This window comes from Podarcis gaigeae, assembly GCF_964106915.1.
Source record: "Podarcis gaigeae genome assembly, chromosome: 10".
Taxonomy (NCBI): Eukaryota; Metazoa; Chordata; class Lepidosauria; order Squamata; family Lacertidae; genus Podarcis; species Podarcis gaigeae.
In genome coordinates, this window is record NC_139686.1 from 67,911,405 (window position 1) to 67,928,906 (window position 17,502).

The 17,502-nt window shown below is 42.9% G+C and overlaps 1 protein-coding gene across 5 annotated transcripts in view; it reads left to right on the top strand.

Annotated features, from left to right (window-relative positions):
- The window catches only part of LAMB1 (laminin subunit beta 1), a 164,675-nt gene that overhangs the window by 144,809 nt on the left and 2,364 nt on the right, over window positions 1–17,502 (top strand). For 4 of the 5 annotated variants that reach the window (XM_083701269.1, XM_083701268.1, XM_083701270.1 and 1 more), the window contains 8 exons: window positions 4,635–5,004; window positions 7,931–8,115; window positions 8,835–9,076; window positions 11,341–11,544; window positions 11,957–12,101; window positions 13,564–13,771; window positions 13,997–14,138; window positions 16,573–16,749. In XM_083701269.1, coding sequence (XP_083557395.1) covers window positions 4,635–5,004; window positions 7,931–8,115; window positions 8,835–9,076; window positions 11,341–11,544; window positions 11,957–12,101; window positions 13,564–13,771; window positions 13,997–14,138; window positions 16,573–16,749 — 1,673 coding nt within the window. Of the gene's footprint in view, window positions 1–4,634; window positions 5,005–7,930; window positions 8,116–8,834; window positions 9,077–11,340; window positions 11,545–11,956; window positions 12,102–13,563; window positions 13,772–13,996; window positions 14,139–16,572; window positions 17,349–17,502 lie in introns of all 5 variants that reach the window. The other variant, XR_014555822.1, reaches the window with a different exon arrangement.

Here is a 17,502-nt window from a genome sequence, read left to right on the forward strand (position 1 = left end):
CTCAGGTCCTTGTGAGCTTCCCATACACATCTGGTTGTTTACTGGGAGAAGAGAGTGCTGAACCAGATGGGCCTCTAGTGTGATTCAACAGGGTGCTTCTTATTTTCTTAATTTCTGAAAAATTCAGATCTAGTTGTATTCACTGGATTTCAAACCAATTCCTGCCTAAGTGTGTATTTGAGAGAAAGGTATCTGGGTATCTAGAAGTTGCATTAAAAAAATTGTTTCCGCTGAATAAAAAGGTGCAAATAACTTCATTTTTTGGCATCAAGTATATAAAGGATTAGCCATTACACAGGGAGGAAATTGTGTTTAATAGATAGGCTGGAATCAGATCAGAATTCTGTTATCTTTCAAGACTAAATGACTTTGTTATAAGAGTCCAAATCCTACTGAATCCCCCAGATTTCCTCTTTCTGGAAGAGCATGCCTAAGAGACAAAAATACTGGTGAGCTTGGGATTTAGCATTAAAATAGGGCATATTGCCAGGAGCTTTTGGAGTATTGTTTTAAATTAAAATGCAGTTGTGCTTGTTTTAACTCAACACAACTGCTAATATTTGCATTGTATGTATTATTGAATAAAAACCTCAAGAACAGGAAGAAAAGATGGGGTAAAGTTTTGTACTTATTGTACAAAATAGTAGTTACCGAAGGTAGGATTTCTGAAATTTTCAGAAGTTTCTCAAAGGTGTACTTAGGTAGGTGCAGGTCTGTTTCTACGAAACAGGTTTAGAAAACATGTAAACACTTGCAAAACTCTAAAGCATCCCATCAACTGAGACCTGGCTCACAGGTATTCACAGGCTAGTTCACAGGTATTGTTTCTGTGACCTTCCAAGGTTATCTCAGATTTCTATGCCTGGTTTGAAACGGAAGCACACACCATAGATTGTTAGTTCAGATGTAATGACAAACTATGGTTTGCCTGGACTAGGAAGTAACTGACCCTGAACACACATGGAGGAATACGGCATTTAATTCTAGATTTTATAAGCTATGACTTGATAGGTAGCAAACATTAAGCATGAACTATATTTTAGCTTGATTGCTGTTCAGAACTGTTTACATGTGAGGATATACAGCATTAGGTAAAAGAAACTGAAGCATACATAGTTTAATTTTACTGACACTTCAGTTCAGATCTGTTTAAGCCAATATATATACTATATCAGCCATCACCAACCTGACGTCCTCCAGATGTTTTGGACTAAAACTCCCATAAGCTCCAGGCAGCCAGATGTCTTTCCAGCGTGTTTTTTGTCCACCATTGGGAAAATAAGATGGTCATCTTTAAAAAACAACAACAACCTAACGATTTTGCATAAACGTCATCATCTACAAGATGTCTGTGTGCTACAGGGGTTGTCATAGCCAAATGAGGGGGAAAACAAGGGGAACTTTGCACTTTGGTACGTAAGATAAGAGACTTGCAATGTCTTCATCATGTTCTATGGAACTTGGGTGTCCTAGAGATCCCGTATAATAAGAGTTTTCTAGCTACATACATTGTAATTGTGGAATGTATGAGATTTGGCTTCTTTAGATTTCTTATTAGGATTGTCTACTCCAGGCATCCAGATGTGCTACCTAGGGATTTGCACTGACGTTGGTTTTTTTAAAAAAACATTCCTCTATTCCACATGTGTATTGTTCTAATCAAGTACTGGATGATCCAGCAACAGTTAGTGTTCCCAAGTGTGTCCAGCACTAGGAAATTAGCATGGGAATTTTCCAAGTACATGCTATCCTGATTTGATCCTCTAAAGAGTTTCTGAGGAGTGTGGAATAGCTTTTTAGTGTTTATTCAATAGTCAAAAATAAAAGCAAGAGAAAATTGGGAGCCCTGAAGAACTGTAGCACACAGATATTAGATAGGAAATAGGATAGCACTTGATTCACTGCTAATCATATAGGACTCATTTTTATTTATATATCTATTTATATTTTATTTATTACATTCATATACCACCTTTATCTTCCAAGGAGTTCAAAGTAGGGTACATGGTTCTCCTTCCCATTTCATCCTCAACCCTGTGAGGTAGGTTAGGCTAAGAGATGGTGACTGGCCCAAGGTCACTCAATGAGCTTTCATGGTTGATTGAGGATTCGAACCCTGGCCCAACACTCTAACCATTACACCAGGGAAATGCCACTGTTAAGTTCTTTAGGGGCACTGGATCATTTACAGAGCTCTGTACCAGGTTGATTAGTTATCTTGACAGATTTATTTTGACATATAAGCAGAAGAGGGATCAAATTATTTATCACTTTTAATTCTTCTGTAGTTACCTGTTCATACATAGCACTAAATTGTGGTTTATTCAACTACACACAAACACGTATTAAAAGTTCTGTATTATCCTTGTTACAACAGGAATTTGGACTTTTCATATACCAAAAATAATTTTGTGTTCTGTTTATTATATTCATAACAATGCCTCTGAATCACAGGCATTTGAGGGAAAATCCCAATGCCTTCAAAGAAAAGATAAATATAAATGCCCATTCATTTCAGTGTGATCAGGATCATGTGCTCAAAAGCGAAACAAAAAATAACTTGACATGCTAAAATGGATTGAATGTGTAATGTGATATTATCTTGGGATCTTCAAGAGAAGGCAGCTATATACTGGTGGGCTTCTGTTTTCGTTACACCCATGTAAGGAATCCGAATAATTCACCATTATCCAGATAGTCTAATTTCCCACAAAGTAATAATAGTTTACTGGTGGTGGAAAGGGTTAAGTGCCTCCTTTCCCCTTCAATCTTCAAAGAGGAATGAGTTGCCGGAGGGGGTTTAAGAGGGGGTTTATGTTCCATTGCAATTCACTGTGGGAATGCTGAAGTCTCTTTGATGGAAATAAAACCCCTTGTGTTGGCTTATAATTCTGAGAACAAAAAGGCCATTTTGTTAAATTGCACCAACATAAGTTGAACAGCAGGACAACACATTTTTTTTGTATCCTATGTATTGAATTCCTCTCTACAAGAAAGCTGGTTTTGTTTATGGTAACTTGTTCTTTTAAATGGTTTTTAAGAAACTTGGCCAAGAGATGTGAATATTTAAATAACAGTATGTGCCAAAGTATTAGCCCTTCCCTTCGTACTCCCTTCCCTTTCTCATATATTCCTATGGGAACTTTGAATATTTGTGGAAGAAACCTTGACAATAGACCACAACATCCAGACAATACCTTACAGGATTCCTGATTGATGGATCATTTGCATATGTTAAATTTGTGATGCCTTTTTGAAGGATGTGGCATTTTTCTATGGGCTTTACATTGCTGGGAGTCAAACTCCTGTCATTTTGGATGCTGGCAGCATGTGCCTTTTAAAAATCATTCCATTTCATTTCACCTGTAGCTGCGATGGAAAGGATTCTCCCAACTGTCTCATCCCTTGTTAAAGGGATTTAGCTTTTCAACACTAGTAGCTTCTAGTTTTCTTGTCCTGCCTGGCTATTTGGGGTCTACTAATGGAAAGTGCCAACTACCTATTGATTGTAAATTCTATTTCTGCTACACTAATAAGCGTGATCCAGAGCCATTCATATCCACTGGAGTTTTGTCACTGACCTTAGTGGGATGTAAAGTGCATTCATAGTTCAGACTGTTGGTCTTCAGACTGGTGGGATGGAACCTGATGGTGGGTCATGGGTTGATTGAAAGTGGGTCACAACAGCAGCCATACACCATACCATCATGCAAATATATTTCAATAAATTAAGAAACATGGCTCCAAGGTCTGAAAAGCTTGCAGATACTTTTGATGAGAAATAGAACAGCTAAACTTAACTAGTAAAGGTAAAGGGACCCCTGACCATTACGTCCAGTCGTGACCGACTCTGGGGTTGCAGTTCTCATCTCACTTTATTGGCCGAGGGAGCCGGCGTACAGCTTCTGGGTCCTGTGGCCAGCATGACTAAGCCGCTTCTGGCGAACCAGAGCAGCTCACAGAAACGCCGTTTACCTTCCCGCCGGAGCGGTACCTATTTATCTACTTGCACTTTGACGTGCTTTCGAACTGCTAGGTTGGCAGGAGCAGGGACTGAGCAACAGGAGCTCACCCCATCACGGGGATTCGAACCACTGACCTTCTGATCGGCAAGTCCTAGGCTCTGTGGTTTAACCCACAGCGCCACCCGCGTCCTTAACTAGTACCTGTAGATTATCTCTGACCCACATGTGGGGAGCAGAAGCAAGAAAGGGAGGAGAATTAGGAGTGTCAGGAACAGGGAAGCACTCCCTTGTGTCAATTCACTAATTCACATTTAATTTGCACGCATTTCACTTCTATTCCAACTTTCCTCCAAGGAATTCAGGGCAGCAAACATGAGCCTCACAGCAACTTTCTGGAGCAGGACGGTCTAAGGTGTAAGACAGGCTTCAGTAGGGACATTATGGTTGGATAGGGATTTGAATGCAGATCTCGCTGGCGTTATAGCATGCACAGCTATGGAGTGTGAACTGGACATTCGCCACCAAATAGATGGATAATCCCCGAGCTGCAGGAGTAGCAATTTTTCAGGAGAATTGGCATGGTTTTGTTCATTTGTAAAACCGCCGCCTTATTTGGTGGTTCGCCGCCCCTGGTTTGTGGTGTCTCCATTTATTTTTGTCTCTTTTCAGCTTGTGACTGTGATCAACGTGGCATCCAGACCCCGCAATGCAACCGCACGACTGGGCAATGCATCTGTAATGCAGGGGTTGAGGGAACCCGTTGTGATAAGTGCACCCGAGGCTACTCCGGCACCTTCCCAGACTGTGCACCATGTCACCAGTGTTTTGCTCTCTGGGATGTCATCATTAGTGAGCTGACTAACAGGACAGAGAGATTCCTGGAAAGAGCAAAAGCCCTGAAAATCACAGGGCTCAGTGGTCCTTACCGGCAGACACTCAACTCTGTGGAGGAAAAACTGAATGAGATTAAAAGTATCATTGCTCAAAATCCTGCTGCCGAGCCTCTTAAGAACATTGGAAATCTGTTTGAGGAAGCAGAGTAAGTGTGGTATAAAACACAGATACTGTTCTTTCGCATTTGTTCAGACATGGGGAGTGGGGATCTTGTCATTCTACAATTTTAATTAGACTTGTAAGCAGAAAGTAAAGAAAAAGAAGGTTGGAATTGTGCCTTACAGTGATTATGGAAAATTTGAAGGAAACTGTGAAACTGCTTTTCAATTAACAAGGTGGCACACCTGTTCATTCCTTATCTTCTCCCTGAGTATAGGATAGAGACTTCCGTCTAAATGAAGGAATGTGGGATGAGAAATGATGTGCTTGAAATGTTCAGCCTCTAGCAAATTGCTCGTTCCTGTCCCTCCTTTCAGTCTAAGGAAGGGAAACTGATTTGGTTTCTTGATACCACCAGTTGTTTTTGTAGCCTTAATGACAATCGAGCAATTAAAGTAGCTTAACTGTATTAGGCAACTTAATTGGGTACAAATTAGGTAACTTAACTGTACCAACTTCTGTTAATGGATGATCATACAATCCTTTCAGGTTTTTAGTTTAACCTAACAGCTTGTGCACTTTCCCCTGCAGAACTTGGTCCTGCATAAGAAAAACCAAAATACATTACACCTTTTAGTACTTTGCATTCATTCGGCACCAACCATTTCCCCTGGAGTGCTGTGCAATAATTTCCCCCCACTGCAGATGATAATTTAAGAATTAAGCGCTGTTGAACATGTTTAGACATAATTTATACCCACCCTGATTTGTACTTTTATCAGTTGCGAAGACCTGTTGTATATGGATGCCAAAAGAGAGGAACTGCAGTTTCAAAATCTCAGGCTTGGCAGACGACCACAGCACAATCTTGCCCAAGTGTTGTCTCGCAAGGGCTTTCAATACCTTTTGTTTTCTGGCACTGTTATTCTTCAGGTGGTGCCAAATTATAAGCAACTCCTGTATGGATTAGCCTGTGTGAATCACCTTTCCCCCAGTATTATCAGTGTGGTCTTGCTTTGGTTTACTCACCTACCCTGTTTGTGAGTTTTGCTTGCCATAATATAGATCTTACTACTGGATCTTCTTTATTTTTCAGTTATGCAGTTTTAAGGCACACACAGAGAAATATCTCAATAAAATATCCCGGAGAGTTAAAAATGCAAAAACAAAACAATTGTCTTGCCCTAACAACCCCTTAATTCGTATGCATCTTTGAAGAAAGAGTTCACTACATTCTCCCTTCCTTGCTAAACTGTTGTTGCATTTTTAAAGCTATAATAAGCAGCAGCATTTGAAGACTGATTTTCTACATTCAGTTTTCATTTGCAGAACAAATCAGTCTCAAACGATGCATGATGGAGACAAGTGTTCTTAATTCAGGGCCTAACTCTGACTACTTGCCCTTGTTGGTCCCACCCTAGGAACAAAAGAAGTCATGCTAGATCAGGCCAGAGGGCCATCTGGTCCTAGTTCTCACAATGGCCAACCAGGTGCCTATGGGAAGTCTGCAAGTAGGAATTGAGTTGAACAGTAATCTCCCCACCTGGTATTACCAGCAATTGGTATATGACGGCATACTCCCTTGGCCACTGGAGGTACCATATTTTTCGCTCTATAGGACGCACACGACCATAGGACGCACCTTGTTTTAGAGGGGGGGAACAAGAAAAAAAATTCTCCCCCTCTCTGCTCAGCGCCCCTTCAGCGAAGCGGCAGGAGAAACGGAGCCCCTTCCATTTCTCTTGTTTCGCTGAAGGGGCGCTGCGCAGCGCTCCCACTCTGCTGAAGCCGGGAGAGTCTTGCTCTCCCGGCTTCAGCAAAAGGAACCCGAAGCCTTCGGAGCACAGCGCAAGGTCCTGCCGCGCTGCAAAGGCTTCAGGCAGCTATCCCTGAAGCCTGGAGAGCGAGAGGGGTTGGTGCGCACAGACCCCTCTCGTTCTCCAGGCTTCAGCGAAAGCAACGCGTAGCCTCCAGAGTGCGGAGGGAGCGCTCCCTCTGTGCTTTGGAGGCTTCGTGTTGCTATCGCTGAAGCCAAGGAGCCTGCATTTGCTCCATAGGACGCACACACATTTCTCCTTCATTTTTGGAGGGGTCATGTTGCCCTACCCTAAAAATTACTGCTGAGCTTTTGCACAAAACATTTTCCACAGGCATTTTCCTCATGTGAGGGTTAAGGAAAGTGGGTCCTGTTGCCTGCTGTATGTGCATTTGGTGTAACTGAGGACTACAGAAGAAGAACAAAAATTTTGGGACAGTCGTTATAGTAGGGTTAAGGAGATTTCCCCCCTTTTAAAGCAAGATACCTTGCACAAAAACATTAATATCTCATTTCATTTGTTCAGAGGTTGAGTCCACGCAGATAATGCGCATGCCCAAGGACTGATTCTCTAGGCTTGGCAACTTCCCTCAAAATGTTGTTTATGTTCATTATGATGAGTCCTACTTTGTGTTAAACATAGAGGAAGCCTATAGCACAGCTAGCTTCCATTTTGTCTCATATTTTACGGAGTAAAATAATCTATTATTCATTGACCCTCCCACCCCTTAATCATAACTAGTTCGTCTGTGAAAGAGTCTGTGAAAAATAAATTAACAGCCATTTGTTAACTATGTGGGATACAAAAGAAATTATGTATGGATTCTATGAGCCAATGCTATGACCTATGCAGTTGGCAAAGTTCAAGCACATTACAGCAGACTTCTGGAATCCAGATTGAGTTAAATCTCACACAAAACAGCTGTTCTCTGAGCTCTTTGCTGCTTTGTGCTTATAAAATGTTGATTTTGTTTTTAAGCCACAAATTCTGATTAATGAGTATTTTGAGTAGGGAAGTTGTAACAAACTCATTAACCACGTTCTTGGGGTGAAAAGGAAGGAATTAACCTATCATTTGGATTTATTTATATTTTAAATTCAAGGCCAGTAGGTTTTTGTTTTGTAACAATAAATGTTGGTTCTGTTTGGTTCACAGGAAGTTAACAGCAGATGTTACAGAAAAGATAGCTGAAGTAGAAGAAAAAGTGTCCAAGGTGGCCTCTGAAAGCAATACCACAGACACTCAGCTGAGCACCCTGGAGGCAGATGCAAAGAGCCTAGACGATGTTGTGAAAGAGCTTGCAGAGCAACTAGAATTCATAAAAATATCTGATGTTCGGGGTCAGTGTTTGCATGCTTGTGTTTTGCTTTTAATATGAAAGAGAAAGGAATAAGTTTAATGGGGGGGGGGAATCCAACCAAAATTAAGTGCTTTGAATTATCATTTATTTCAGAGCAACAAAATTAAGTTTGTGCTTAATATGCCCAGTCAATTATATGTGCTTAACAATGGCTGTATGGGACGCAGGTGGCGCTGTGGGTTAAAGCCTCAGCGCCTAGGACTTGCCGATCGAAAGGTCGGCGGTTCGAATCCCTGCGGCGGGGTGCGCTCCCGCTGCTCGGTCCCAGCGCCTGCCAACCTAGCAGTTCGAAAGCACCTCCGGGTGCAAGTAGATAAATAGGGACCGCTTACCAGCGGGAAGGTCAACGGCGTTTCCGTGTGCTGCGCTGGCTCGCCAGATGCAGCTTCGTCACACTGGCCACGTGACCCGGAAGTGTCTCCGGACAGCGCTGGCCCCTGGCCTCTTGAGTGAGATGGGCGCACAACCCCAGAGTCTGTCAAGACTGGCCCGTACGGGCAGGGGTACCTTTACCTTTACCTTTAACAATGGCTATAGCATGCCTTTCATTTTCTTGGAAAAGCATGCAGAGATCTTGGGTCTGTTGACTTGCAGGGCAATTACACCCAGTGTATTGTGTACATAGGGCTGCTTCTCCTGTTACAATTTCAAATGAGGCCAGCCAGAATGCTCAAGAATCATCACATTGGATTTTTGCAGGAGCCTTGGACAGCATCGCCCAGTATTTTCAGAAGTCCCTGGATGCTGAAAGGAGAGCCAATGCCTCAACTCTTCTTCCTGGTAGTGTAGTAGAGCAGTCAGCTGAGATGCGCCTAGAGGTGGAGAGCTTGATGAATGAGACTGAGGCCAGCTTCAAGGCTAAGCAAGAAGAGCAGTCACGCCTCTTGGATGAACTTGCAGGCAAGCTCCAAAGTCTGGATCTTGCAGAAGTGTCTGAGAAGGTAAAGCGCAGAAAAGGGCCAGAGAATGGTCATAAAACAAGAAGAGCTAAAAGACAGGAGCAGCACTGAATATGCTGCATGTAAATGGAAAAGTGTGAGAACTGCAGTTGGGCACATTGCAATGGATTACAGAGGCTAATGTGCTCTTTTACAGATACATTACAAATGAGGCACATTTATAGAAAACTAAAGCCCTATTTAGGCAGTCACCTTCATATATGGCATAACAGGGAGAGAGGGGCTATTCTGTGTGGGGTGGTGGGCATGTCAAGTCGCTGATCCCATCCACCCATGCATTGGGTGCTGAAGTGTGGAAGGGAGCAATAAAAGCTCTCTTGCATAACAAGAGAACATAAATGAGAAGAGGGTCTAACTGGGCAACCACTTTCTGGAACAAAAAAGAATGAGAATTCCACACCTTTGGACCATTCAGTAATGATTGGGACGAAGTTTTAAAAAAGAAGGGACCAATGTTTTCCACAAGAAGGGAGTTTTGGGTTACAGCCACTGGCTTGAGACTATCTAATAAAAGTTCATTTTTTTCAGTTACTGGAAATTAGTAAGGACATAAGATGGATCTGTTGGACATAAGAATCTGTTGGTTCAGGCCAATGACCCATCTAGGCCAGATCCTGTTCTCAGTGGCTGACCAGATGCATGTGCAAGTTGAACTTGAGTGCAACAGCTGAAATCTGACCACCTGGTAATCAGCACAGTACCTCTAACAATGGAGGTAGAACATAGCTATTATGGCTGCTAGCAATTGATAGCCTTGTCCTCCATGAATTTGCCTGATTTCTTTTAAAGCCATCCAGTTTGAGGACCATCATTGCCACCTGTGGAGCAAGTTCCATAGTTTAGCTGTGCGCTGAGTGAAGAAGTACTTTTTTTTATCTGTTCTGAATCTTCCAGTGTTCAGCTTCATAGGATGTTCAGTGTTGTGAGTGGGCGAGAATGCCTTTGCTTTACCCACTTTCTCCATGCTATACAGAATTTCTTAAAATTCTCTAAACTCAAAAGTCCGAAGAAGCTGCAACCTTTCCTCATTGTCATTCCACCCCTTAATCGTTTTGGTTTCCCTTTTCTGAACCATTTGGAACTCTAGAATATCATTTTCTTGAGGCAAGCCGACCCGACTGTGCACTGTACCTGACAAGATAGCTAACTTAGGTAAATGGAGAGACACTTACTGCTCTGTCTAGCAACCTCACCCACCCACTCTGGTTTTAAGAAAATGCTAACCTTTCACTTTTGTTCATTCTTTTCTTGGGGTTGCCCAAAGGCAACTGCTGTTGTCAACATTCTGCTGTCAGTTATAATTAAAAGTAACATACTGTAGGCATAAGGTGGGCTAATCACTTCCCTAAAGCAAACTAGTGTGGCCAAGGAACCGCTCTCCCAAGGTGGAATGATTTCATGCTAACCCCTTCTCCTTTTCAAATGGGAATACAGTGGTGCCTCGCAAGACGAAATTAATCCGTTCCGCGAGTCTCTTCGTCTAGCGGTTTTTTCGTCTTGCGAAGCAAGCCCATTGACGGCTTAGCGGATTAGCGCTATTAGCGGCTTTTAGCGGCTTAGCGGATCAGCTGATAAGCGGCTTAGCGGCTTAGAAAAGGGGGGGGAAGGGGAAAAAACAGCAGGAGCTCGCAAGACATTTTCGTCTTGCTTAGCAAGCCCATAGGGAAATTCGTTTTGCGAAGCGCCTCCAAAACTGAAAACCCTTTCGTCTAGCGGGTTTTCCGTCTTGCGAGGCGTTCGTCTTGCGGGGCACCACTGTACTAAACTGTATTGAAATCTGATAGCCATGAAAGAAAATTGCACATGCAAATCCTGGTTACGTGCGTCTCAAAGCCCAATACAAACACTGAGGGGGCATAATTACTCACTGCCCGAGCTGGAGCAATGCCCCATGAGGGAAGGTCACCATGCTTGGGGCTTTTGTGTTTAGAAAAACAGGCCAGTACAGAAAGGAGCATCATAGAGGCGAAGAGAGTAGCAGGAGAATAAACATTTTCTAACAGCCTTTGTGTTCTCGATGGGGCTCTGGAAATTTGTCAAGCTGCAACTAATTTTGTTGTTGTTGTTTAGTCGTTTAGTCGTGTCCGACTCTTCGTGACCCCATGGACCAGAGAACGCCAGGCACCTCTGTCCTCTACTGCCTAATAGGATAGGGCTTTAGGGAGCTGGCTCGGAAATTTGTTTGGAAAGGGTGATAACCTCACTGCCACCCCACTCTTTCCTCTGTCTAATCCTGTCTGCTGCAGACGTGCGGAACTCCCCTCGGGGCTTCCTGTGCTGATTCAGAATGTGGTGGCCTGAGCTGCCGCACAGAAGATGGAAAAAGGAAATGCGGAGGACCAGGCTGTGATGGGTTGGTTACTGTAGCCCACAATACCTGGCAGAAGGCGATGGATTTCGACAGAGACATACTCAGCGCTTTGGCAGAAGTTGAACAGCTCTCCAAAATGGTGATTTTATTATTGACTGTTACTTTTAAAAGGTAGATCAACCAGAATGAATTTTAGAATAGTAATAAAAAGCTTAATCAGCAGATTGTGCAAGTCTGGACAATTGCAAACAAAAACTTCTCCCCAAAATAATTGGTTCTTTACAGTTTGCATGATCCTGCTAAGTACCCTCATTAAAGAAAAAGGTCTGGCTTAAATAGAGATTCCTATGAGTACTACACAAAGCATCTTGGGCTGTTTAAAATATTGTTGTGTTTACATCAATTTAAGAGTGTTCTCTGACTTTTATGAGAGTTGCTCTCACACAGCTTCAATGCTGACGAATTGCTTTCTCAGTGTCTCTTCTTTTTATCCCTGAGCATTTTTAAAGATTGTCAGAAATAGAAAATAATGGCCCATTTATTTCACTTAGGTCTCAGAGGCAAAACAGAGAGCAGACGAAGCAAAACAGAAAGCACAAGAGGTTCTCCTAAAAACCAACGCCACCAAAGAGCAAGTGGACCAGAGCAACAAGGATCTGCGGAATCTTATTAAGCAAATCAGGGAATTTCTGATGAGTAAGTCTTGTTTTAATATGGTTAGCCTGCTGTTTTGGGACTGTTGTGAATAAGCGCTTCCTCATCTTAACCTAGTATTTTAATTATGCACATTTATTCAATTGCATGTACTTATATGAGACAATCCAAAGTCATGGGTAAACAAAAAGGTTTTCACTTTGTGCCTAGATTAAATCATTGCAACAATTTTTTGGGGGGAATCCCATAATATCTTTCCCATTCAAGCACCTCTCTCTTCCTTGGGACCTCCTCTCCTAAATTCCCATGCTTCCCTCTTGCTGCTGGACAGGCAGACCAAGTCTGCTTTGCGTGTGTTTCTACTTCCTTCATTTATGTTTCTCCTGCCTGTTCTGTCCAATAGCTTTATGACTGCCCCATCCAATTCTGCCATCAGGGCAGCTCAGCTAATCACTGCTAGTGACTTCACTTCTCCCACTCCAACCTGTACTGTGTTACCATTACAAAAGTGTACTGATGATTTGAACATCCTCTGAAGGCAGGAAACTGCGATGGTGCAACACAAAGAACTGCTTTTCTTCACATTCCACAATCGGTACACTTAGTGCTGAAGTGACTTTATTCGTGTTACTTTGTGCGCTGAGAACCTGGATCAAAGCATTTGGGTTTTTCTAGGAGGAAAGTAGTTTGCAGAGTACAGATATAAATCCACCCACAGAGATTTAACTAGTGGCAACAAAGAGCAGTAAGATCATTATTCTTTGAAGAAGTTGGAATACGCTGCTCCCTTTTAACAGCATCCCAGATTGCTGGCCCAGAACATGTGGAACAGCTTATATAACTGCTTCAGCTCATCACACCAGCCTGATTACTGCGTAGCATCACTCCTGTACAGGCAAAAAAATCGCTATGCAACACAAGAGACTTCTACTTTTAGTGACTATAAATATATATGCGCAGAAACAGGATTTTTATCTGCTCCACGCAGTGTTGCATGCACATACACTCTCTCTCTTGACTTCTTCATCCATATAAGTCATAGAATGCATGAGCACCTTTCGTTATATAAGCTACAATGTTATATCAATTGATCAGAGATTGAAGTTGAAAGCAGGATGGAACGACCTGCATAATTTTAACTCTCCATATTACTCAAAAGTAATTTTGTCAATGACAGAAAGTTCATTACATCTGCTATGATACATTATTGATCAAAATCCACCACATGCCTGAGGCCATTTATTTTTGATGTTACTTCCATCTGCCATTGCCCTTTGGCAAGAATTCCTTCCCAATACTCAACTGCCTGATCAGATGCGAGATTCTTAAGACGTCTTAAAAATTCATCAAAGCTAAAGCACTTCCAAAGAGTGTGGACTTTTATACCTTTTTCTATTATAAAAAAGTGCCACCTGGCTCCTGTTTTTTCTTGGCTTTATAGGAAATAAAACATGATGAGGAAGGGAGCCATCTCACTCACTGTTTCTGTTTACCATTTCAACAGAAGACAGTGCTGATCTGGACAGCATTGAGGCAGTTGCTAACGAAGTGCTCAACATGGAGATGCCCAGCACACCTGAGCAGTTACAAACACTTGCAGATAATATTCGTGAACGGGTGGAGAGCCTTTCGGATGTTGAGACTGTCCTACAGCAGAGTGCTGGAGACATAGCAAGGGCAAAAACGCTGTTAGATGAAGCTAAAAAAGCCAGGTACCAATTTTTTACTCCCCCTTGCTCTGAAACAGGCTGTCTTTTTTACCTTTCAGCAGAATCCTAGGAGACTATATTTGTGCCCTGAAAAGCGTTCAGTATTTAATAAGCATGTTGAGAAACTGGGAGTAAGTTTAGCCTGTTGCATATTCTTTGAAAAGGCCAACCCAAAAGAATCCTTTTTAAGGAGAGCTTGTCCTTTTGTAATTAATTTCCATTCCACAGTAAAAGTGCAACAGATGTCAAAGTCACTGCAGACATGGTGAAAGAAGCTCTGGAAGAAGCCGAAAAAGCCCAAGATGCAGCTGAAAAGGCCATCAAACTAGCAGATGAAGACATACAAGGAACACAAGACCTACTTACCTCTGTGAGTTTCAGTCACCTAAATCTGCTTTTGGAAGCAGTGTTATGGCCATGTAGGTTCTCATGCTGTTTTACTTTTGTACAGGATACACAATAATCTTATCTTCTGGTTCATTCTATTATCACCTAATACTATCTGTTCCTTAAATCAGTGCTTCAATATAGCTAGGCTTTGTCTAGAAAAGTACAGAAACTGAGAAAACAAAAACAGCAGATGGTTGATGGCTGATTTGGGGTGGGATGAACAAGAAGCGAAAAATCCGTTCACCACCCTTTGTACAAAAGCAGTGGAGGTAGAATGGAAGAAAGCCTTTGTTGCTAATATACTGGCCCTGTTACATGCTCAGTCAGATATGGTGCCACAAGCATTAATCACTTGCATCCAGGTTGTTTGTCTTGCTGCCTCGATAATCTGAGCTTCCTTTTATACCATGGTAGAGGAAATGCAAAGGTGGTCAGAAGGGGTTCCAAGGGGTTCCTGTGTCAGTGATCTGTGTTGGCAGAGACAGAAAAGGCAATCCATAGGAAAGAAATCAGTGAAAAACTCTGGCAACCCATTTAGCGCATTGGTTGAACCATTATCTGCACCCTGAATTAAGATTGCACTTCAACTTTTTACCCCATATGATGATGGTCTCAACATAGCAAGCAAACTTTCAATACTCCCCTTATATCAGGTTGTACATCACAGCTGTTGGTTTAGGCAGGGAGTTGCTGGAAATATTAGGGATGCGAGTGGCACTGTGGGTTAAACCACAGAGCCTAGGGCTTGCTGATCAGAAGGTCGGCAGTTTAAATCCCCGTGACGCGGTGAGCTCCCGTGGCTCGGTCCCTGCTCCTGCCAACCTAGCAGTTTGAAAGCACATCAAAGTGCAAATAGATAAACAGGTATCGCTCCAGCAGGAAGGTAAACGGCATTTCCGTGTGCTGCTCTGGTTCGCCAGAAACAGCTTAGTCATGCTGGCCACATGACCCGGAAGCTGTATGCCAGCTTCCTCAGCCAGTAAAGCGATATGAGCGCTGAAACCCCAGAGTCATCTGCGACTGGACCTAATGGTCAGGGGTCCCTTTACCTTTTGCTGGAAATAGGGCATTTTTTAAACCATGACAGCAGCAAAACAACTCTCTGCCCCTTAAATTACACTGCTGAAATAAAGAAAGCTTGGGTAACAGGGAGTGGATTTTTGTCTGGAAGGATTGGTGAGCTGTAGTCTCAAACATTTTTAATTCTTAGTGTGCCTTTTGCCCCAGGCTGATTGAGATACCCTGGGTTTATAGTAAAATAAAATTGTAGGTCCTGCAAGCGTGGTGCCTGCCCTGCCTAGATGACAATTTCACTTAGGCCTATCTTGGTACTACTTCTTTCATCCAGCTAAGCCAGAGCTTTCCAAACTTTTCATGTTGGTGATACACTTTTTCGACATGCATCACTTCTCAACATAGTAATTCAGTCTTACTAGGAAACGCAAGCTTAAACTAACCCCTTTCCACCCCGGGAGGAGCATTAATGCTACACACCTACACACTGCAGCCGACACACTAATGTGTTGTGACACAGAGTTTGGAAAGCTCTGAACTAGATAGACCTTGGTGATATATGGCATATTGGTAGCCATGCCCTTGCTCAAATCATAGGATCTCTCTTTTTTCTTCGTAAGCTGGATTTAGTAATTAGCCGAATGAGTGATTTACTACTGAATTTGATTTGGGACACTGGTAACAGGCAGCAAAGCTACCATCTACATTCCCTTCCCCTGAAACCCCTCCTTCCTCCAGTTGTTTTGCTCACAATTCAGTGCACCAAAAGTAGCACAGCAACTTAACTCAATAGGGTTTAAGCATCTAACTGTAGTTAGTTCAAAGACTGTAATGGAGGGGGTCACAGCTCAACAGTAGAGCATCTGCTTTGCATGCAGATGATCCCAACTTCTATTCTCCAGCAGTGTCTCATGGAAGTGTACTGTACAGAACAGGCACAGGCAAACTCAGCCATCCAGATGTTTTGGGACTTCAACTCCCATCATCCCTGACCACTTGTCCTGTTAGCTAGGCATTATGGGAGTTGTAGTCCCAAAACATTTGGAGGGCCGAGTTTGCCTATCCCTGGTATAGAACAACAACATAATTATTGGACAGGGTACCCTTGTCTTCCATTACTAATCCCTCATTTTTGCAAGACCACAACCACCTCTTCCCACTGGGCCGGAGAAAAACTCTCAGCTGTATAGCAGCAACATCCCAGGTCAGTGGAAAGGAAAGGAAGGCAAGTGTCACCTCATGCAGTTGATGAAAGCTGGGGAAAAGAAGAGGAAAAGCATAAGCCTGCCACAACACAGAGACTTAATGTTTGGAAAACTTTGTAAGCTGAACAAGTATGTCGTTAAAGTACTGTGGTTTGGGAAGAAATTTGTGCATCATGTTCTCATTTGCAATGCTAGATTGAATCTGAAACTGCAGCTTCGGAAGAAACTCTGAACAACGCCACTCTGCGCATTGCTGAGCTAGAGAAGAACGTGGAGGTGCTTCGACAAAAGACTGCTACAAACGTAGAGGACATTAGAGCAGCCGAAGAGACTGTTGCGACTGTGAATCAAAGTACCACAGATATCAAAAGAGTAAGGCTCTCCATTTGAAATTACTTTCTATGTTCTCAAGAAACAAAGGCATTTTCTTAGCTACCAGCTTGTGTTGTCTGGTTTGCCCTTGAATTTGTAAGTAAAATCAGGCCTGGCCAAAGATACTATCAAAGCAGTTTGGCCATAACACAATGCAAACCACCAGACTGTAAAAAGCACGTGCCATTTTAACTGTTGTGTGAAGTGCATCTCACTATCCCGTGGAACTGAATGAGGTTTTCTTGAGGCAGGAATCTGACATTCCATTTTCAGTGGTGGTTAAAAGTGCTTCACATCTTGAGAGCACACATAACTTTACGCAGTGGTGAGCTATGGATTCTTGCTTGCATGGCTAGTGGGACTGTGTAATTCCTGGGGCAGGGAGTTAGCTAAACCAGGCACAACTCAGTTGAGTCCACTTGCTAAGATGGCTGGAAGCCACATCTAGTTACATGCTTCACCTCAAGAGCATAGCAAGAACAGCAAAGAATGGTTCCTGTTACGAAGGCTCCAGATTTTATGGCCATGTGTATGGGTGATGTAAGACAGTAGTAGTAGTAAAGAAGCTTCACTTTGTAGGCTTAATTAGGCCCACTAGCGCCTAGGACTTGCCGATCGAAAGGTCGGCGGTTCGAATCCCTGCGGCGGGGTGCGCTCCCGCTGCTCGGTCCCAGCGCCTGCCAACCTAGCAGTTCGAAAGCACCTCCGGGTGCAAGTAGATAAATAGGGACCGCTTACCAGCGGGAAGGTAAA